Source organism: Barbus barbus (assembly GCF_936440315.1).
Source record: "Barbus barbus genome assembly, chromosome: 1".
NCBI lineage: Eukaryota > Metazoa > Chordata > Actinopteri > Cypriniformes > Cyprinidae > Barbus > Barbus barbus.
The window spans coordinates 10501700-10525843 of NC_136729.1; the positions used below are offsets into that span (position 1 = coordinate 10501700).

The following is a 24144-nucleotide window of genomic DNA, read 5'->3' on the forward strand; positions in this document are numbered from 1 at the left end:
GGTCATATGATGCTTTTTTGAAGATAATTATTTTGTGTGTTTGGTGTAACCGAATATATTGACATGCTTTAATGTTCAAAAACACATTCATTTTCAAATACTGTACATTATTGTAAGTCCTCTATGCCCCGCCTCTCTCAAACGCGTCGTTTTCTACAAAGCCCCTCCTTCCGACAAGCGCAATCTGCTCTGATTGGCCAGCTGACACGGTGCATTATGATTGGCTGAACACCACAAGCATGCCGTCGGAAATGTAACGCCCCTTTCCATAATCGTGAGCTTTAGCTTTCAAAGTAAATGTAAAGACAGTCAATAATGTCCTTAGTTTTACCATCAGTACAAGCAGGAGAGGAGAACAGAGTTGCTTGCCAGACAGTGTATTTGCAGTACAAAAGCCACGATTAAGAAAGCTGATTCCACTGTGATGTAACCCTCTCTACACATGATGTACACATCCATCCTATAATGATAAAAATCCACCCACTGTTTTTTTTTTTTAAATCCTTATTTTAAAATCCCCTCTCTCAAATCAGGCTGTTCTGAGGTTCCTGTCAGAATGACGTAGTTCTGCACAGACCACTCCCACGATAGTTGATTGACAAGACCGTCTTACCTTAGACCTGCCCTGAGTGAACAGAGCTGTCCGACTCCGGTGCATGGGAAGACAAGATGTCTCCGATTAAGCGATTGAAGTGTTTAGTTGTTGGATGTAATAATGAACAAAGCAGTCGTCATTTACTCCGCACATCTGAGCCTCTGAAGAGGCAGAGGATTAACATTACTTTCGCTTTGAAGGGAATGCACCGATCCCAATCTGCCTAAATGCTTCTATGTTCGTGCGAATCATTCGTGATCCAGCTTTATCTGCAGAAGAAGTGCGTATAAGGGCTTTTATGAATATTTGCAAATGCCTTTCCTAATAATGTGCTAGTTAGCCAGTTTCGCGGCTAAGTTTAGAGTGAGCCATAGAAATGTATATACCTAGATACCTCATTATTGAATGTTTCTATGGGCCGCGATACGTAAGCCATCCGGCATTTTTTGGAACGGTCTGCGAATCTTTGGGCGCATTGACTGTGTGTGTCTACAACAGCAAGTTATACACTTGTATATCTTTGAATATTCATTGATTATTATGGTGAATGCGAGTTGGCTGTCGCGTCAACATATTTGGAGCAGTCGAATAGGGAATCTACACAAATCTATGATCTCGTCACTCCACGGAAAAGAGGGGCGGAGTCAGCAGAGCTCACTAGCATTTATGGACTAGATCAGCGTACTGAAAACAAAGCTGATTTTGACAGGGTAAAGAAGGTGTTTTTTACACTACCATTGAGAAATTTTAACCAAAGTATGTTATAGACTTTTCATTAAGACCATAAAGAATCATATCAACTTGTGTAAAATGGGCATCCGATGACCCCTTTAAACTAATAACAAAACATACTTACAGTCGCTGATTCAGAAGTGCCAGATTGTCACCGCAAAGTCAGAACTGATCCTTTTTTTTTTTTTTTTTGGAAATAGCCTTCGTGCATAGCCACACAATGGCACAAATTTGAACATTTGGGTTGTGCTGTTCTTTTGTAAACAAATCTTAACGATCCTAATTGCATCTACTTTCAAAAGGCCAAATAAAGTGCTTTTGCTTTCGCATAGAAACACACAGCGTCTCCCTGACATGGCTGCATCAACACTACTGCATTACTGAAACCACTCTTCACATTTTGGCAGCATTACACAAATATTTCCACATCGTGACATAGACATGTGGGGCGTGTTTTAATGAGGCGTTTTAGCCTGGTCTGGATCAGCCTTCTCTTTTAGATAGAATAAATCCTTTTGTGGTAGACTTTGAGCTTTGTAACTCTGTAGATCATATACATGCACAAACAGCTACATAACACACTAAAGAAAAGGAAAACAAGAAATCGCATCATATGACCCCTTTAAAGTTGTTGATTATATCTATAGCAACAATGTATTTGAAACAATACAGTCAGGTCCATAAATATTGGGACATCGACACAATTCTAACATTTTTGGCTCTATACACCACAATGGATTTCAAATGAAACGAACAAGATGTGCTTTAACTGCAGACTGTCAGCTTTAATTTGAGGGTATTTACATCCAAATCAGGTGAACGGTGTAGGAATTACAACAGTTTGCATATGTGCCTCCCACTTGTTAAGGGACCAAAAGTAATGGGACAGAATAATAATCATAAATCAAACTTTCACTTTTTAATACCTGGTTGCAAATCCTTTGCAGTCAATTACAGCCTGAAGTCTGGAACGCATAGACATCACTAGACGCTGGGTTTCATCCCTGGTGATGCTCTGCCAGGCCTCTACTGCAACCGTCTTCAGTTCCTGCTTGTTCTTGGGGCATTTTCCCTTCAGTTTTGTCTTCAGCAAGTGAAATGTATGCTCAATCGGATTCAGGTCAGGTGATTGACTTGGCCATTGCATAACGGTCCACTTCTTTCCCTTCAAAAACTCTTTCATTGCTTTTGCAGTATGCTTTGGGTCATTGTCCATCTGCACTGTGAAGCGCCATCCAGTGAGTTCTGAAGCATTTGGCTGAATATGAGCAGATAATATTGCCCGAAACACTTCAGAATTCATCCTGCTGCTTTTGTCAGCAGTCACATCATCAATAAATACAAGAGAACCAGTTCCACTGGCGGCCATACATGCCCACGCCATGACACTACCACCACCATGCTTCACTGATGAGGTGGTATGCTTAGGATCATGAGCAGTTCCTTTCCTTCTCCATACTGCTCTCTTCCCATCACTCTGGTACAAATTGATCTTGGTCTCATCTGTCCATAGGATGTTGTTCCAGAACTGTGAAGGCTTTTTTAGATGTCGTTTGGCAAACTCTAATCTGGCCTTCCTGTTTTTGAGGCTCACCAATGGTTTACATCTTGTGGTGAACCCTCTGTATTCACTCTGGTGAAGTCTTCTCTTGATTGTTGACTTTGACACACATACATTTACATTTACATTTATTCATTTAGCTGACGCTTTTATCCAAAGCGACTTACAATTGCTATATATCTCAGAGGTCGCACGCCTCTGGAGCAACTAGGGGTTAAGTGTCTTGCTCAGGGACACATTGGTGTCTAACAGTGGATTCGAACCCGGGTCTCTCACACCAAAGAGAGTACACCTACCTCCTGGAGAGTGTTCTTGATCTGGCCAACTGTTGTGAAGGGTGTTTTCTTCACCAGGGAAAGAATTCTTCGGTCATCCACCACAGTTGTTTTCCGTGGTCTTCCAGGTCTTTTGGTGTTGCTGAGCTCACCGGTGCATTCCTTCTTTTTAAGAATGTTCCAAACAGTTGTTTTGGCCACGCCTAATGTTTTTGCTATCTCTCTGATGGGTTTGTTTTGTTTTTTTCAGCCTAATGATGGCTTGCTTCACTGATAGTGACAGCTCTTTGGATCTCATCTTGACAGTTGACAGCAACAGATTCCAAATGCAAATAGCACACTTGAAATGAACTCTGGACCTTTTATCTGCTCATTGTAATTGGGATAATGAGGGAATAACACACACCTGGCCATGGAACAGCTGAGAAGCCAATTGTCCCATTACTTTTGGTCCCTTAACAAGTGGGAGGCACATATGCAAACTGTTGTAATTCCTACACCGTTCACCTGATTTGGATGTAAATACCCTCAAATTAAAACTGACAGTCTGCAGTTAAAGCACATCTTGTTCGTTTAATTTGAAATGCATTGTGGTGGTGTATAGATGTTAGAATTGTGTCGATGTCCCAATATTTATGGACCTGACTGTATATTTGGTGCTATTTGCTCACAAAGGCTCAGAAACTTGGTGGAATTGTCTGTATGGCATCATGGGTAATGTAGTTTTTCCACCACTAAGATTATTTTAAAATCAAGTCAATGTGAATAATGCGAACAGATGGCATAAACAAAGGCATATACCATCGATTAACAAATTTGGTGCTCACGGTAGGTCTATTTTTAAAGGTTTTCTTATTTAAATAATCTATTTCCCGTATAGAGAAAATGTGTTTTTACTTTCAGAACCCAACTGTTGAACTGGTTTGTAATGACATGACGTTGTGTAAATGTGTCTTTTTAACTAAAGTCACCCAACACTGATATGGTAGACTGCAGATGTTAATGTTAGTAGTACAAACTTTAACTTGCTCAGCAGCTGTTTACATCATCCCAACATCCTAAATGACGTGTTCATGTCGCCGTTTATCTGGTTCGGTGCCCCGAAATTAACATAGCGTTTTGAAATTTGAACTTAAGGTTGATTTGAGGTATATTTTGATATTTAGGACATTTGGGAAGTGATGAGCTACTGTGTGTGGTGATGGTCAAGTTTAATTAATGGAAGATCCCATCTTGGGCCTCATTATCTCTTGATAGCAGTCTTACCTATCGCAGAAGAGGACAGCTGCAATCACTCACTCCGCCCACAGCCTACAGCTGCCTACCCCACACACACATACACACACACACACACACACACACACAAACATACACATACTCTGAAGATACTCTTGCTGTTTAAGCAATATGTATTAAGCACAGATAAATGAATGTTGTGCTGAGGTCAATTGGAAGGAAACTTGCTCTTTTAGCAAAAGGATTGTTCGTTTCCTGATATTCCCAGATTTTGACTCCATTATGGTTTCCCTTTTCTTCTGTGTTACACCATGATATATTTAACTTGTGTTTCCCACAGTGCTTACCTGGGTCTGTCACCAACCGACAATGAAGCTTTCAAGCATCTATTGTCCCTCTAAAATGAATCGTGTAAATATGGGGCTTGCCTCATTTGAATATGCCTGCACAATATGGTACATTTACTACTCGTCTGCATTCAAATGTAAATCAGGCTTTTTCACACTTGATCCACACCGAGCAAACAGTTTTGCCCCTAGTGTTTTGATTTATTTCACAAACTATGCTTTATTAACAAAAGCGTTTAGTGTAGTGTTATTGTCATTTATCTTAATGTCTTTTAATGGATGCCCGCACACAACACATCTTTTTGTTTGCCTTTAATTTTTTCCTTTAGATGGAGAGGTAGAAACTTTTTAATTAAGCACAGACTGTTGGTTTTATTTGTCTTGTGCTCTCGTCAAGCTGTAACACAGAGCTGACTGGATTTTTCATAAAGCATCAGCAAGATTGCACACTTTGGTATTAATTAGGGATGCACCAATATTAGAATTCAGACTGATTATTATTTACATTTTATACATGATAACTGATAAATTAGCAATATTATCAAGTAGTCATGTTAAAGGGGACCTATTATGCCCCTTTTTACAAGTCTCTGATGTCCCCAGAGTGTTTATGTGAAGTTTTAGCTCAATATACCCCACAGATAAATTTTTATAGCTTGTTAAAATTGCCACTTTTAGGGTGTGAGCCAAAACTCGCTGTTTTGAGTGTGTTGCTTTAAACGCGAGTGAGCTGTTGCTCCTGGAGTAGAGGGCGGAGCTTCAAGAGCTCCAGCTCCGGCATTAGCAGTGCTAGCCTTTGCAAATAAACATTCCACTATTAATACAAGCCTGTTATCTTTACAGAAAACTACTCGGGTTCAAAGTCAGTCATCTGATTATACTGTGCATAATAAATTCGCGTTTATGAATTACACAGACAGGAAGCATGGCGGGATAAAAATAACAACATAGCTGGTCTCATGCTATCACAAACTTTAGAAGTCCCACTTCTAATTATAAGCTGGACAACTTCAAGCGATCGACTCACATTGCATTATGCAACTTTTAACTACCACATTCCTATTCACAATCATTCTGGTAGCACTTGAAGGCAGCATCAGTGAAAACACAAGAGACAATGATCGCTTTAGCAATAAGCCTTACAGAGTGACAAGAAGTTCTTTCAGAAAGGCAATTTGGAAAACAAAGCGTGATACTTTTTCTGGAGCTGACGTTCGTGCATGAAGCGTTGGTATTAATTCCTAAACATTTAGGGGACGTTACCGTTTTTTCCGGGATATTTCCTTTGAAAATGAAATTTAACCACAGTGTCCTCGGCTCTGATGGGAGGAGGTTATGGCGACTCCTATGTTCATTAGTGCATCCCAAAACAAAACGCTTGTAAAGCCTCTTTGGTGCTGACATTGTATATATCTCCAGTAATGGCAGAAAGTAGCTTCTCACTCAGGGTTGTATTTATGCTAATAGGGCAGAGTGTGTAACAAATGGGCGGGACTTTTCCCCCTCAGTGACGTGCACAGAGGGAGAATCTGAAATGTTTGGAGAGACTGTTTATGATTTATTGGTTTTATAAAAAAAATGAGTTGGTGGATTTTTGACAGTATAGGCTGGTTGTTTTCACACTCTGTGGCCACACAACTGTGTTCAAACACCTTATAAAAGTGATTTTTGCGTAATAGGTCCCCTTTAACTTATTATTTTCGGCTGAACGCACACAGCTTTGCCCTCCTTACTCTGACATGATCTTTAAGGCACAGCGCAATTAATGAGAAAATGTTCGTATGGGGTTAAATAATAAAAAGGTAGTTATTTTTAACTTTCTATTGGTAAAACAATCCTAAAAAAGTATCCACAAAGTGTCTACAAAAATATTAAAGCAGCACAAGAACATTGTTCTAACACTGATGATCAGGTTGTTGTTGTTTGTTTGTTTTTTTTGATCAAATCAACATATTTCTGAAGGATCATGTGACACTGAAGAATATATTTTGGAAATATATTAAATAGTGTAATATTTGTAATAATATTTCACAATATTACTGTTACTTTGCCAAATATATGAAAAGCCATAAATATCCATATATATATATATATATTTATATATATATATATATATACTGAACAAAATTATAAACGCAACACTTTTGTTTTTGCCCCCATTTTTCATCAGCTGAACACACACATACACATATATACACACATATATATATATATATATATATATATATATATATATATATATATATATATATATATATATACACACACACACACACACACACACACACACACACACACACACACATATATATATATATATATATATACACACACACACACACACATATATATATATATATATATATATACACACACACACACACACATATCTATATATATATGTATATATATATATATACGTATATGTGTGTATATATATATATATATATATATATATATGTATATATATATATATATATATATATATATATATGTGTGTATATATGTGTATGTGTGTGTGTGTATATATATATATATTAGTGCTTTCAAACGATTAATCGCATCCAAAATAAAAGTTTTTGTTTACATAATATATGTGTGTATACTGTGTATATTTATTATGTATATATAAATGCACACACATACAGTATATATTTTGAAAAATATATTTCAGAACATCGGACTGCACCATCTTTGACAGCATTTATATATACATGATTAGTTGAGTATTCAGACATTAAATTCATTATATTGTGTAGTTTGAAACATTTATCAGTTTAGTGTCTCTGGCTTTGGATTTGTGGAATTCAGTGAGTGAGAACTAGATTACACAGCCCCTAGGAGCTGGATTGATATTGTTGTACTGTAATTGAGAGGATTGTTCATTGAATGCTCATGACGTTGGCAGAGGTTGAATAGTGCTGATGTCAGGTGTTTATAGAGCAGAGATGGCCACTCTGGGCCAGACGAACACAATTCTCTGATGTTCACAAGAAGCAAATTACAGCAGCATGATCTAAAACAGACTCTTGGCTTAATTGACCTGACAATTTTTTAAATGTGCATGAATGCTGCTGTCCAATTTTCATTAGCATTTCATTAGTTGCATTCACGTAATTCTGCCCCAGCTCCACATGGCTTAATGAATCGATCTGCATTTTGGCCACATTCAGCCATTAATGTTACAATGACTCTCTTTACCACCAGTGTGTGTTATTGGATCTTCTCTCTGTGGTATTTACCTAGTTGTGCACAGATTATGTTCCTGTAATACTCACATTTTGCTTGTTGGACTAGAAGTTGTGGGATGTCAGCTTATAAAAGTATTTCTTAAAAAAAAATGTTTCAGAAAGCAGTGTTTAGGCTATTTTTCAGGAAACAATAATTGGAACAATGGATCCTCACACCATGAAGGAGGCTGGCAATTGTGTAACCGGTTCTACTTCGCCTCGCTCCGAGCGGGATTCGAACCGCGGTCTCCGGTGCGGGAGGCGGGCGCTCTAACGAGGAGGCTAAAGGCCACGGCCTCTAGCGTCAGTCGCTAGAGCGCCACTTCTTTGAGTTCAAGGGAGTGAGGTTTACACGCACCAGCACACTTGCCTGCGTCTGTTACACTTCCACAGATTAATTCTTTCACTACTAATAAATGTTTAAATGCTTGGTGGGAGAAAAGAAAAATAACTTGATTTTAGGATTACAGAGCAGTGTTGGGGTGCTTCTATCTGAAAGCAGAAAATCTTATGACTGTATATGCTATAATAGAATCTCAACTGCATTCAAAACATTGTAGCTCTAGTAACAAGTACTTTTATTTAATAAATAGTGTGTAGCATGTTCAAATGCTACAGTGGCATTTACTTTTTTCTTCTTTTTTTTGGTATAAACATTTCTATTTATTCTAGTTTTTAGTTCTGGTATAGATTATATTTAAAATAACTACAGCTATTCTAAAAATATTTTCCCTTATAGCTTTAATGTAGTTATATGTAGCTACTTATTGTAGTAGCTTGGAGATAGATAGATACATCATCTGAAAGTTGATGTATAAGATTGATGTATGGTTTGTTAGGATAGGACATTTGGCTGAGATACATCTATTTGAAAATCTGAGGGTGCAAAAAAAAATCGCCATTAAAGTTGTCCAAATGAAGTCCTTAGCAATGCATATTACTAATCAAAAATTAAGTTTTGATATATTTACGGTAGGAAATTGACAAAATATCTTCATGGAACATGATCTTTACTTAATATCCTAATGATTTTTGGCATTAAAAAAAAAACGATAAATATGACCCATACAGTGTATTTTTGGCTATTGCTACAAATATACCCGTGTGACTTATGACTGGTTTTGTTGTCCAGGGTCACATATTTGAAGAAAACAAATCAACCTTATTATCAGTGTTGAAAACGATACTGTTGTGCTGCTTAAATTTTTTCATGGAAATCTGAAAACTTTTTTTTAGAATGATTTTATATATTAGAAGATTCAAAAGAACAGAATTTAAAAAAGTCTTTACTGAAATTTTTTGATAATTTAATGCATCTTTTGCTGAATAAAAGTATCAGTTTATTGAAAAAAATCTTGCTGACCCCAGTATTATGAATGATAATGTGTATACGACATCTCCCCTTATTGTCTCTCTCTCTCTCTCTCTCACACTGCAGCGGAGGCAGCCGCCTGTGAAATTGGGTTCTAAATTACACCATGGACAAGCTTAGCCATCACTCTAATGCTAAGTCTGTTTAAAAACGACCCAGAGAGATCCAGTACAGTCGCTGTCACAGCGTGGCTTTTAAGGGTGCTGGGTCAATTGACCTCAGCCTACGAGCACAGAAGTGCCTATGTGACCTTTTACAGCAACAGACTTCTCAATACAACATCATGAGAGGAAACTTAGCATTATTTATTTTTTTGAACCAATATACCAGAACTAAATTTCTAGAGGAAAGTGTTTTATGTGCATTGTTTCCTCACTAATATACACATTATGCAAGACGCATGTACACTTTGGTGATAAAGAACATCTTGTTGTTCTTATTCGCTTTGACTTCCATGCAACCTTTGCACCAACTAAACAGCAGAAGACCACGTTGATGAAGAATTCTAGGTACATCCATCATGTCTGTCTTCTGTAATTGATTATGCCTTCTGTCATGCAAGCATGAAGTAGCCTTGTTTCACTCATGGCTGTCTGTGCCGCTGTCCAGATTGAGGCCAGTGAGATGCGGTCGAGCTGCAGTTGAGCGGTAATAGAATAATTCAGAAGGTGACGTGTCAACTACTCGTGCAAAACCGGTGTCAGTGAGGGGTCAGTGCAGTGAATGCCATGCATAGGTTTAAACAGGGTGCAGTGTGAAGGTCTCATAAATCCAGAGGTCTCGTGATTGATATCGGTTTGGCTGTGTTTGTGGATGCTTGTTTGGAAATGTGTGAGAGCTATTTGAAAGATGTTGCTAGCGGAGTTTGCTCATGGGTGGTTGATAGGCAGTTCTAGGTAGTTGCTTACTGTCCCAAGTCAAAAGAGCTTGTTTCTATCCTATTTTCATATTTAATTTTAGCAAGAATATCACAAAAACAATTTCAAATAAAATAGTAATTTTATCCCATTGAACATCATTCAGTATTGAAATGAGAACATGTTAAATTCATGTAATCCCAATAAATCAGATTTTTACTTGAAAACTAAGGTTCATCAACACTTTGAATGATGACTTGATAAATAAATAAATGTATTAACAAATTGTAACTTAAAATATATTTATTCTAAACATAAAATAATAAAAACAAAAGTTATCTATAAATAGTTTTTTAGCATTTGTTTTAAATGTACATATATGTACACATTGTTAAAAACAAATATTTTAAATCTCTCCTCGATAAACTGCAAGATTTTATAACTTCAGGTATCATGCAGGTCTAAAGCATTAAGTTGTAAAATGCTTGTGAACGTATTTCAATGCTGCAATATTACATGTACACTATAAAAAAAAAAAAAGAAGAAAAAGAAAACTGACATTTAGCATAATAATATGGTAGCAACATTTTAGGTTTTACAGATTTAACTTACGTTTACAGTACAAAAAAAAAAAGCCCTGCACATTTTATTAATTGATATAATGTTAATATACCAACTTACTGAAGTACTAATATCTGTTTTGTACCATTGCTGTACTATTCCTTATCATAAGCAGCTTTTCCACAAGCTGAGAAGCTAAATACTAATATATAAAAGGTGCATAGTGTCATTCACACAAAGACTAAACACCATCATGGTAACATGATACTAAAATAATGCAATAAACATTAATTTAACAACATTAGATGTAAGATAAAACTGATAAGAAAAACTAAAGAAACAGTTATTTCAAATATCAAATGTGATGGATCATTATACAGTGACTTGTTCTTTTTCACTTCCAAAAAACAAAATTTTACGTTAAAATTACATTAAATGAAAGGTTAGATCTATTACAATTATTCACCGTATATAGTACAGGAACTTACTGTTAACCAGTTACCAGTTGGTTTTTACTGTAACACTTTTATAGTCTTTTACTGCTAAAATCACAATGATTTTTTACAGTGTACCTGAATGCAATCTCTGGCCTTCTATATGTGTATCTTTAAATATTAAAAAGTTTAACCCCAAATTTGGTCATTTATAGGGCTACTTCCTGCTGTTTGAGTCAATGCTGGACTCTGTGCTGTACGCCAGGGATCGGTACCTTGCAGAAGATGGTTTGGGTAAGTCACATGCACATGTTTCAGCCTTTTTACCTTCTCATTGTGAGATTAGGGGTATCTGGGAGGTCCTTGGCCAGACCTACCTATAGTTTTTTACTGATGGAACACAGTGAGCCCATCTCTCATAGTGGGCTTTTATTTTCAAGGGCTATCAAACAGACTTAATTTATTTTAATAGGAGAATTTCATACAGGCTGAATCAGGGCTGTCCGAAACGATGAAAGATGAGTCAGCTTGTGTGTTTGTTTCCCCTGCAGGGACATTTTAAGGAGGTGTTATTATGAAAATGGTGTAGTGTTGAACATTGTTTTGCCTCCCCTTTTATCCTGACCATGACCAGTGAAAACGTGGAGACGTATTAATGTGCCTTAATAAATAAATAAAAAAAACAAATAAAAAAACAAATATAGGAATGATATATTTTTCAGGATTCTATATATAATTAATAAATATTCATGGATGGCATTAGTTGGTCTGGGGTTTTTTTTACATATTAAAGATTATTTTTATATTATTTATTTTATGTACTGTAAGTATATTTTACATTGGTTTCAAAAAGGTGGCATCAAAACAAACCTTTGATGTCCTGAATATTGTTACATGTTTTTTACAAAAATATAGATATTTTTAAATAGCATTTATTGCAGCAAAACTTTTGTTAATCAGGTAATTCAAGATTTTTAAAATTTAGATTAATCATCACAAATATAGTAAATAGTATTTTTGCTACATCTATCTATCTATCTATCTATCTATCTATCTATCTATCTATCTATCTATCTATCTATCTATCTATCTATCTATCTATCTATCTATCTATCTATCTATCTATCTATCTATCTATCTATCTATCTATCTATCTATCTATCTATCTATGATATAACTTAGTAGTTAACTATAGTTTAGTGCAGTTTAGGCCTTTTATATTTGTAAAAGTCGTGCCACCATGACAGTTTTGTAGAATTACCTTTCACACTTGCGTACTTTACAGCATAATGCTCTGTGTGTTTTCCAGGTGTTTCTTATCTCACACCCTGCATGCTACTCTGCCTTTTACTACATATTGATTTGCGTCAATAAAACATAAATTAAACTAAGTGCTGAATAGCTAAACAGTCCTTGGGCAGTCACCTTCGAGATACCATAAAACAAACATGTTTTTCTTTCATTGTTCGGGAAACTAAAGTCTGCCAAAGGTCGTGGATAGAGTGGAAGTTGATGTTCTGCACGAGTCTTGTGGCTCTGCGTCATTTTCTTGTCCACTGTGGAGGTTTAAGTGAACAGATGCTGAGGAGGTTCGTGGTACACAGCACTGTGCACACGCTGACTGGATGAATTATAACTTCAAGGATCCTGACACAGGAGATGTTACACTCTCCTGATCTTTACGGCATCATGGGATTGAGGATGGGTAGGGTTGGGAATTTAACGGTTCTAGTTATGATTATGATTCCACTTAATGACTCCAGTCTTTTTTTATTCTACTAACGGTTCTTTTTGCACTTTTCAAGGAGCTCCAAATAATTGATCCTAAGTAGTATGTATTTATATAGAGATATAGATGTTTTTATTTGATCAAAATACAGTAAAAGTGAAATATTATTGTTACAATTTTAAATAGCTGTTTTCTATTTTAATGTATTTTAAAATGTAATTTACCCCAGTCTTCAGTGTCACATGATCCTTTAGAAATCATGCTAATATGCTGATTTGTTGCTCAAGAAACATTTCATATTAGTTTTATGCAGCACAGCTGTTTTCAACATTGATATTTTTGTGGAAATCATGATACATTTTTACAAAAGAATAGTATTTATTTTGAAATATAAATCGTTTGTAATAGTATACATTATATTCTTACTTAATAAATGGATTAATTTCTTAAAAAATTTAGTAATTAGAGATAGTAATTTAAGAATTTTAAAGATCCTGTAAAGTATTTAAACTACTTAAAGACTCTTGATTCTATACTGTCTGTCTAGATAGATAGATAGATAGATAGATAGATAGATAGATAGATAGATAGATAGATAGATAGATTCATTAATTGATACAAAATACAGTAAGACACTAATATTGTGAAATTTTAAAATAAATTAAAATAGAAATTTTGTTCAAATTTTAAATTGTATTAATGTGTCATTTATTCCTGTGATGGCAGCATTTTCATTACTCTAATATTTGGATCATTTCTATATAATAGCTAATTTATGTAAATTTAATTTTCATTAATAGCAACGTTGTATTTAATATTTTTGCTGAATATTTTTATTATTTAAATATTTTTGACAGTTTAAGTATTATAAAGATGATTTCAAGTTTTTAAACTACTTCAAGACTTTTCCAGACTGTTGTGACTTATTTAAATAAAATAGTTAGCTGCACTACAAGAAATTGCTTGCAAGACTACTTTTCGTTCCTGTGTTATCATATTTTCTATTTTAGCAGGAAATTAAAAAAAAGGCAATAGGTTTTATTTACGTCACAGCCATGAACTCTTTAAACTTGCAATAAACGCATGTTGTATTAGGGGGAGGTACATTGTCATTTTATATTTATATTATATTTATTTATATTTTATTTTTGTCTCAAAAATATGTTGCATGTAGGATAAACCATCCACATTTTTCCAGGAAAACAAATGTTGAACATTTTAAATCCATATATCTGCTAGGAAATCCAGAAACGGAGAGGCAAAGGCTGAGCTGCACTGTGTCGTCCAGTGAGGCAGCATGTTTCTATTTTTCCGCTCATTCAGAAAGCCCGCAGCCATGTATACCTGGTGTGAAGCAGATTGATATAATGGCCCATCATGTGGCAGCTCTGCTTAGTGTCAGATCAACATTACTTTCCCCTGCCACTATAACCTCGTTTCTCCCTCTCTCTCTTCTTTCATCTCCGTGGCGTGGCCCGCGTTTTCGATCTCTTGTCACTGGATGCTTTTTTTTCCACCCCCTGTTCCCACTACTCTCTTCTTCTTCACGGCTGACCTCAAGAGGAACCGGAGGGGGGATGCTTGACAAACGGGCCATGAGCACCGAGTCGAGAAGGACGCAGATGTCAAAGCCATGAATCTTGGGACACTGCCTCCCCCTCGTCTCTCTCTCTCTCTCTCTCTCTCTCTCTAGCCTCTGCTCCCTGCTCAGGTGCGGGACGGTCCCGTGTAGCACCCAATCAGCGCTCACCTGCATCTCCCAAGACAATCACTCATAGCTCTACTAATCAGAGAAAATGAGGTGACAAATCCATTCCAGGTGTGTGCGTGTGTGTTGTGTCACGCAGGGTCACAGCGAAGGCTTTAAGGAATGGGCTGGAGGTTATAACTCGCCAGTCACGACCCTGTCACATGGGTGACGAGATTTTGATGGCACACACTTTATTATGGCATGTGAGAGTGAATGTGCACCCTTAACCCTTGATTATAGGTCAGACAAAGTTAGTGAGATAGAGTTCATCATGGATTTCTGTCTCTTGGAGCTTGTCTTGGACAGAGTTAATGGTACTGTCCGATCTGAAAAAGCTGTTTTTGGTTTTGTATAGGTCTCACTGCTGAACCTATAACATCTAATTACAAAAAAGTAAGTTTTCCTTGTCTGTGTTCTATTATGTAATATCATCAAATAGAAAATGTAATATTATAAAATATTACATTTCACATACCATTCATGATTTTTTTGTTTTATTTTTGAAACAAAAATAAAGTGTGATCACCGAGGCTGCATTTATTTGATCAAAAATACAGTAAAAACATTAATATTGCGAAATATTATTAGAATTGAAAATAAGAATTTTAATTTTTAATAGAATTATAAATGTAATTTATTCCTGTGATACCATGCTGAATTTTCAGCATCGTTTCTCCAGTCTTTATTGTCACATGATCCTTCAGAAATCATTCTAATAAGCTGATTTAATGCTTAAGAAATATTTCAGATCATTATAAATGTTGAAAACAGTTTCATTCACAATATTGTTGTGAAAATGTCTTTTTAGCACTCTTTGACAAATTAAAAAAAGTTAAAGAACAGCATTTATTTGAAATATACTATATCACAGAAGTGAGTACACCCCTCACATTTTTGTCAATATTTTATTATACCTTTTCATGTAACAACACTGAAGAAATGACACTTTCCTACAATGTAAAGTAGTGAGTGTACAGCTTGTATAACAGTGTAAATTTGCTGTCCCCTCAAAATAACTCAACACACAGCCATTAATGTCTAAACCGCTGGCCACAAAAGTGAGTACACCCCTAAGTGAAAATGTCCAAATTGGGCCCAAAGTGTCAATATTTTGTGGGGCCACCATTATTTTCCAGCACTGCCTTAACCCTCTTGGGCATGGAGTTCATCAGAGCTTCACAGGTTGCCACTGGAGACCTCTTCCACTCCTCCATGACGACATCACAGAGCTGTTGGATGTTAGAGACCTTGCGCTCTTCCACCTTCTGTTTGAGGATGCCCCACAGATGCTCAATAGGGTTTAGGTCTGGAAGCATGCTTGGCCAGTCCATCATCTTTACCATCAGCTTCTTTAGCAAGGCAGTGGTTGTCTTGTAGGTGTGTTTGGGGTCGTTATCATGTTGGAATACTGCCCTGCAGCCCAGTCTCTGCTTCATTATGTCACAGTACATGTTGGCATTCATGGTTCCCTCAATGAACTGTAGCTCCCCAGTGCCGGCAGCCCCAGACCATGACACTCCCACCACCATGCTTGAATGTAGGCAAGACACACTTGTCTTTGTACTCCTCACCTGGTTGCCGCCACACATGCTAGACACCATCTGAATCAAATAAGTTTATCTTGGTCTCATCAGACCACAGGACATGGTTCCAGTAATCCATGTCCTTAGTCTGCTTGTCTTCAGCAAACTGTTTGTGGGCTTTCTTGTGCATCATCTTTAGAAGAGGCTTCCTCCTGGGACAACAGCCATGCAGACCAATTTAATGCAGTGTGCGGTGTATGGTCTGAGAACTGACAGGCTGACCCCCCACCCCATCTACCTCTGCAGCAATGCTGGCAGCACTCATACGTCTATTTCCCAAACACAACCTCTGGATATGACGCTGAGCACGTGCACTCAACTTCTTTGGTCGATCATGGCGAGGCCTGTTCTGAGTGGAACCTGTCCTGTTAAACCGCTGTATGGTCTTGGCCACCGTGCTGCAGCTCAGTTTCAGGGTCTTGGCAATCTTCTTATAGCCTACACCATCTTTATGTAGAGCAACAATAATTTTTTTCAGATCCTCAGAGAGTTCTTTGCCATGAGGTGCCATGTTGAACGACCAGTATGAGAGAGTGAGAGTGATAACACCAAATTTAACACACCTGCTCCCCATTTGCACATGAGACCTTGTAACACTAACGAGCCACATGACACCGGGGAGAGAAAATGGCTAATTGGGCCCAATTTGGACATTTTCACTTAGGGGTGTACTCACTTTTGTGGCCAGCGGTTTAGACATTAATGGCTGTGTGTTGAGTTATTTTGCGGGGACAGCAAATTTACACTGTTATACAAGCTGTACACTCACTACTTTATATTGTAGCAAAGTGTCATTTCTTCAGTGTTGTCACATGAAAAGATATAATAAAATATTTACATTATTATTTTGTGCATCCATTACTGAGTAAAAGTATTAAAGGAACACTCCACTTTTTTTGGAAATAGGCTCATTTTCCAACATCCCTAGAGTAATACAGATGTGTTTTACCGTTTTTGAATCCATTCAGCCGATCGCGGGGTCTGGCGGTCCCAAAATTAGCATAGCTTAGCATAAATCATTGAATCCGATTAGACCATTAGCATCTCATTATAAAATGACTAAAGAGTTTCGATATTTTTTCTATTTAAAACTCGACTCTTCTGTAGTTGCATCGTGTACTAAGACTGGCGGAAAATGCAAAGTTGTGATTTTCTAGGCTGATATGTCTAGGAACTATACTGTCATTCCGGCGTAATAATCAAGGAATTTTGCTGCCGTACCACGGGTGCAGCAGGCGCAATGATATTACGCAGCGCCTGCTAATAGTATAACGTGACCACCTGTTTGCACAGGGAGCGTGCCTTGCAACCATGGAGACATTAGTAAGAGACGATTTAGAAAACATTTCCTTTGGTACAGAACCTGAACCATATCTGTTTGAACCTGAATACACAGAAGACGAACTTTTACAGCATGAAAGACAGGAAAGTTTGGAAAGTGTAGCTGAACAGTCTATGGCAGAAGAGAGGCGGAGAGCTGATTCGAACTGGTGGTGCAAGTGTGGGGCTTGCCAGCCCATGCCGACCGAAAGTGAGTGCCTGTGCTGTAGCGAGTGGGACCAGGTGTTGCCATCGATGGCAAGGGTTGATCTACCTGATGAGGAAGTGGTATGTATCGCAACATCCGAGGACCTCTTAGTAATGCTGCATCCTGCAGTGGTCGAATTTTTTTTCCGGTTTGACAAAATAAACTGGAAAAAACGTCCCATGCCGAGTGGACCTGACGGACAGCTGTCGCTAGAGTAAGTGATTTCTGCAATCATTACAATGCATGACTGCAAGATATAGAATGCGTACTGTCAGTATGCATTTTCAAACTTATATTCATGATGTGCTATTTCTACTACACAAACATAGTGCCGGTGACTTTGAAAGTTACCTAGATGGGGACTTCTTTCAGGCGCTGCGTAATATCATTGCGCCTGCTGCACCCGTGGTACGGCAGCAAAATTCCTTGATTATTACGCCGGAATGAGAGCATAGTTCCTAGCCATATCAGCCTAGAAAATCACAACTTTTCATTTTCCGCCAGTCTTAGTACACGATGCAACTACAGAAGAGTCAAGTTTTAAATAGGAAAAATATCGAAACTCTTTAGTCATTTTATAATGAGATGCTAATGGTCTAATCGGATTCAATGATTTATGCTAAGCTATGCTAATTTTGGGACCGCCAGACCCCGCGATCGGCTGAATGGATTCAAAAACGGTAATACACATCTGTATTACTCTAGGGATGTTGGAAAATGAGCCTATTTCCAAAAAAAGTGGAGTGTTCCTTTTAATAAGGGTATTCATTTCTTTACAAAATATTACTTACTCTATTATTTTTAGCTTTGTTTAACCAGGTAAGTCACTTTAACTCTTTCACTCAAAATTAAATTCATATTTACATTTTAATGCATTTTTTTAGTTAATAGAGTTTATAGCTTTTTTATTAATATTGTGTATACCTTTATATGATACTATTTGTTTTTTTTTTTAGCTGACAGAAATATTTATGCATTTAGTTGGGACCTAAATTATAATTCTTTAAAAAGAGTTCAATTCTCTTTATTTAATTAATTGTTTGGCTGTTAATAGATAAAATAACTACTACTTTTTTTAACTAGTGCTACAACCATTTGTCATTGATGCAATCACTTCCTTTTTCTCAAGCACAGAGAGAATGTTATCATGCATACAGCATAAACGTGTAGCTTGTTTGTAATTTGTAATAATTTATTTAGTGTCACAATTACCCTGATCTCCTCCAATACTCATACAGTTGAAATGATTAAAAAGGAAAACAAGGATTCGCACTTTCATGATCTCCTATAGATATTAGTGGCATCTGCTTTCTCCTGGAATGTGAAATAAATGCACAGCAGCTTTGAGTTTGTGCATGATGGCCAAACGTAATAGACATTAAGAACTGATGAATGCAGAGTTTTTACGATTATGACCATCAGCTGAATTTTTTTTTTTTTTGCCAGAAGCATGTGCATGGTAACCATTACCATCTTCACACAGGGACATTTACGAGTGCTGGAAACGACTGAAACATTACTGAAAAAGACCGTCAAGGCTGTGGTTTACCATTTCATGATAGATGTGCTCATTATTGCACATTTGTGTAAAGGATGAGGTCTAATACGCCCACACAGTGACCAGCCGTCTGTTATGCTTTAGCTTTCAATTACATAAACTAGTTATATTTTTTGTTTTTAGTTGTTATCCTGATTCAGCTTTAATTTAAATGGTCTTTAGTTTGGTTGGCTTTTCATCTGTGTATCTTGAACACATTTACTGTTAAATTGTACTTGTTTGTAAAGTGTTTTGATTGTTGCATTAATCTTCCTTATGCCTTGTCATAATTGTGGTGCATTCAAACTGTATATTTAATGACAACAGGTTAATATGCAGTCAAAGTTTACAAATGTAGGACATTTAATTGAAGTCATTTCGAGTTTAATGGACTTGAACCAGCATCCCTGGGAGCAGTATGGCTCAGATATGTCAAGATCATATGAGTGAACCACTCCACCAGAGATCTGAAAAGCTGCACATAAATCTTTTAATGGATGTGACATGGCTTAGTGGTTGAAGTTGTGGACCGGTACGCCAAAGCTTGTGGGTTCAAACCCCAGAAGGTGCGATTCAGCAGCTCAATTCGGGATGACTGTAGTAAAATATGTACCGCGAGTCACTTTGGATAAGAATGTGTCTGTTAAATGAATGTTGTTGTCATGTGAAGTATTGACTCACGAGGGCTTCATTTGATTTTGTACATATATCATGTGTAAGCCCTGCAGTTTATGTCTTTTGCTCACTTTCATGTATCATCTTTCTTCTCAGTCTATCCAGACCGCTGCAATATCAGCCTGGCGGCGGTGGGGGACACTGAGAAACACAGTGACCGCATTGCATTCTGGGAAGATGTGTATGGCTTCAAGATGGCATGTATGAAGAAGGCTGTGATACCAGAGGCGGTAGTGGAGGTGTTGAAGCCTGAGACGGTCATTTCAGAGCCTGCAGTGATCGAGGTAAGATGAGAGACCATAGTAGGGTTTTTCTAGAAAATTCTGAAGGGAATTATCAGCGAAATGATTAGTTAATTCTGAATCTCCCCTTGGGGAGCGAAGCAATGTGTCATCTATCAAGATTTAATAATGTGTCTTCAGGTAAAACATATTGTCTTTTGTGCTTATGATGTTCCTCAAATCAAATTGGATAAAACCATGCAAGAAAATGTAAATGTATATATTTATTTAAAATAATTTCACAGCACCGAAGTCTAGATGAGTAGGGCTCCATACACTACTGTTCAAAAGTTTTGGATCTGTTTTTTTTTTTTTTAAGAAATTAATACTTTTATTCACAAGCATGCATTAAATTGTGACATTAAAGACATTTATTATTTCTATTTTAAACAAATGCTGTTCTTTTGAACTTTCTAGTCCTCAAAGAATCCGGAATGAAAATGTATCATAGTTTCCACAAAAATATTAAGGTGGGCAATTTTTTTCTACATTTGATAATAATAAATATCCCTTGAGTACCAAATCAGCATGTTAAAATGATTTCTGAAGAATCACGAGACACTGAAGCCTGGAGCAATGGCTGCTGGAAATTCAGCTTTGCATCACAGGAATAAATTACATTCTAAAATATATTAAAATAGTAAACGGTTATTTAAAATTGTAATAATATTTCACAATATTACTGTTTTTACAGTATTTTGGATCCAATAAATGCAGCCTGAGTGAGCACAAGAGACGACTTTCAGAAACTTAAAAAAAAATAAAACCGAGCCCAAACTTTTGAATGGTAGTGACAGTGTATCTTAATTCTAGATATTAAAATGATAGTTTACCCAAAAATGAAAATTGTCATAATTTACTGATCCTTATGTTATTTGAAACCTTTCTGAATTTCCATTGAACACCAACAAGGAGTTTTTGGAAAATGTCCAAGCTGCTCTTTTTCATAAAACAAAAGTGGATGATGATTTATACCATGATGCTTTCATATTTGGGTGAACTATCCCTACACATTTGACTAATCGTGTTACTAATCCCCTCTTTTTAACTATATAATGGTTTCTGTCTTATTGGATTTGGTGCAAATCATTAAATCACCTGAATCCCTAATTAATTGAGTCTGGGCTGGACAGAAAGGCAATTTTCTGTGTTGTGGCCTTGCTTTGAGATGAGGGAGGAGCGGAAGGAATGTAGGTAGGATCAAGGCAGAAGATGAAGAAAATGACAGATTGTGAGTGAGAGACGTGAGAGAGGAAGTAAAGCCTCAGAGAGTGTCTGTGACAGAATGGCTGATTGATTATTCTAATACTTGTTTAACATCCTCTTTAGTAAATTTCATTACTTACCACTGTCATGGCCTTGGTCCACTTACAAACACACACACACATGCTTAATGCTGTGTTTGTTTAATGCTGCTTAATGGAGTTTTTCCTTATTTACATGCTTTAGTGTCAAGTATATCACTATCTTAAAGTTTTGTTTCAAAAAATATTTAAGAGGAAGATATCATGAATGAATCTGATATTTTATGTTTCCAAGAAAGCTATATGCTAGCATTAGTTTATGTGATTAACTAGTAGATACTGTACATGTTTTGACTAGACTGAACACAAGTGTAATATATATATATTTTTTTTTGCGATTACTTTCATTTGCAGTATACCGTTTCTTATCAGAAAAATGTATACATTTTTACCCACGTTCAACCTTGGGAACTGAATTTCATTATATTCCCTGACCTTGATCATAAAATGGTTCAGACATAAGCAATGATGAAAATTCAATGCACAAATCAATCTTTTCCTGTCTGTGCAGAAACATTGCACATCTTACTTCCATTATCTCACTGACCCACCCCAATAACGCCATTTAACGGTGGTCAGAGTTCCATTAAATTAACACACTCTAGCGTGGAATTCTCTTACAACGTTTAATAATCTTCCTCTTAAACTTGCCACATTCCCTTCTTTTTTATCATTTTATCATGCAGATATACATGTAATAATTTTAAATTCAACGATTTATTATTAATAAAAAAATTGAAATCCAGGTTTAACTGTCCCTTACATGAATGTTTAACATTCATTCGCTGTAAGGAATAGTTGAACAAAAATAAAAATTTGTTAAAATTTACTCACCCTCAGGCCATCCAAAATGCGATGCCAGTTCTAAACAACTATATCGGTGGATTTTGATGTAAGTGGACATTTTCACTGGAGGAAGCATTATTATCAATTTTGGAATGATTTTGGATTTATTACAAACATGCAGCTTTTCACTTCTCAATGTTAATTAATGGACTGGAGTCATGATCTGTTTGGACTCTCATTCTGACGGCACCCATTCACTGCAGAGGATCCATTAGTGAGCAAGTTGTAATGCTACATTTTTTAAAATCTGTTCCGATAAAGAAACAAACTCATCTACATCTAGGATGGCTTGAGGGTGAATTCATTTTCAGCAAATTTTCATTTTTGGATGAACTGTTCCTTGAAGCAAACGACAAAGTTGACTGTAGGGTTTCATAATTATGTAAAATGTAATGGGATGGCCATAATGTTTTTTATGAAACAAATATATTTTTTACCTCTACTGCTCCCAACTTTTTATTCAGCAACATTATGTTTGAAAACGTTTTGTGTGTGTGTGTGTGTTTCCCTCTCTAGACTGTTGACTGTGGCTCTGTGACTGTGTCTGAGCTGGAGTTCACTGTAGACTTCAGTCTGAAGATAACGGCCAGCACCTTCTGTACAGTGAGTAGATCCAACTTCTAACACAACTCTTGCACACACTTCAATCTTCAGAGCTAATCAAGGTTGTCAGGTGTGAAGATTAATTAGGGGTGGGAAGATGGATTGGCCATTTGATTGGCTGGGATGGGTCAGGGAGCTCAGACATCAGTCTGGTTTGATGGACAGACAAGTTTTTTTTACAGGCGAAGGCAGTGAAAGGTTTACTTTGTCATGGCCTAAATTCAACCGCATGTCTCCATGTGTGAGATCAAATAAGGTGGGAGGTTATTAAAGGAACATCTGATACAAAAATCTGTCATTATTTACTCACCCTTGTGTAAATGTAGAATTGTCATGCTCTGTTTCAGGAACTTTTCATTGTTGTCATGTCTGTCAAGCTCCAAAAAAATGCCATAAAACTTCTGAAAAAAAGTAGATTATAGTTTAATCAAACAAATGCTGCTTTGGTGAGCATAAGAGACTTCTTTCAACAAAATCTTACCAACACCTAACTTTTTGAATGGTAGTATATATTCAAAGTAGGCTATATTCCTCTGAAGCCATACAATATATTTTTGTCAATAGTCATTGAAATTCATCTTTTTAATATACATCATTTGAAAAATACAGTTGTCGATTCATCTTAATCAAGCTGGTGCCATACAGTCATTTATGACACATGCGAGAACTAATGCCTTTTGGTTTTAACGAGTCATTTGGACTATTTTTATAGAGTGTTTTTTGGTTTTATTGCATCTTGAACAGCCTGTTGTAGGAAGCAGAGCAGCATGAACATTCTTGAGAGTTTCTTCTTTTGTGCTTCATTGAAAAAATAACATTATACAGGTTTAGAACAACATGAGGGTGAGTAAATCCATTTCTGTGTGAACTATTCCTTTCAAGACAATATGTTCCTTTCTTTCTAGCTATATTGTGTGTGCTAGTTCGTCATGGTGTATTTTCTGGTGAGAGAGAGTATGTGTGTGTGTTTGTCAGGGAAAGAATGAGATTTGGTGAGAGACGGGCCAAAAATCAACTGAAATTTCAAGTGTCTTTTTTTTTTTTTGTCTCCCAGTTTTGTCCCAGCATTATTGTTCCTGCTTCTTTGTTATAGCTTTTATGGATTAAT

General features: G+C 36.6%; 1 protein-coding gene across 1 annotated transcript in view; it reads left to right on the forward strand.

The window, feature by feature from the left end:
* The window catches only part of LOC306887395 (protein arginine N-methyltransferase 3-like), a 59562-nt gene that overhangs the window by 18565 nt on the left and 16853 nt on the right, over positions 1–24144 (forward strand). Inside the window, exons 11-13 of the mRNA XM_079445081.1 lie at positions 11416–11494; positions 20099–20286; positions 22950–23036. Coding sequence (XP_079301207.1) covers positions 11416–11494; positions 20099–20286; positions 22950–23036 — 354 coding nt within the window. The remainder of the gene's footprint in view (positions 1–11415; positions 11495–20098; positions 20287–22949; positions 23037–24144) is intronic.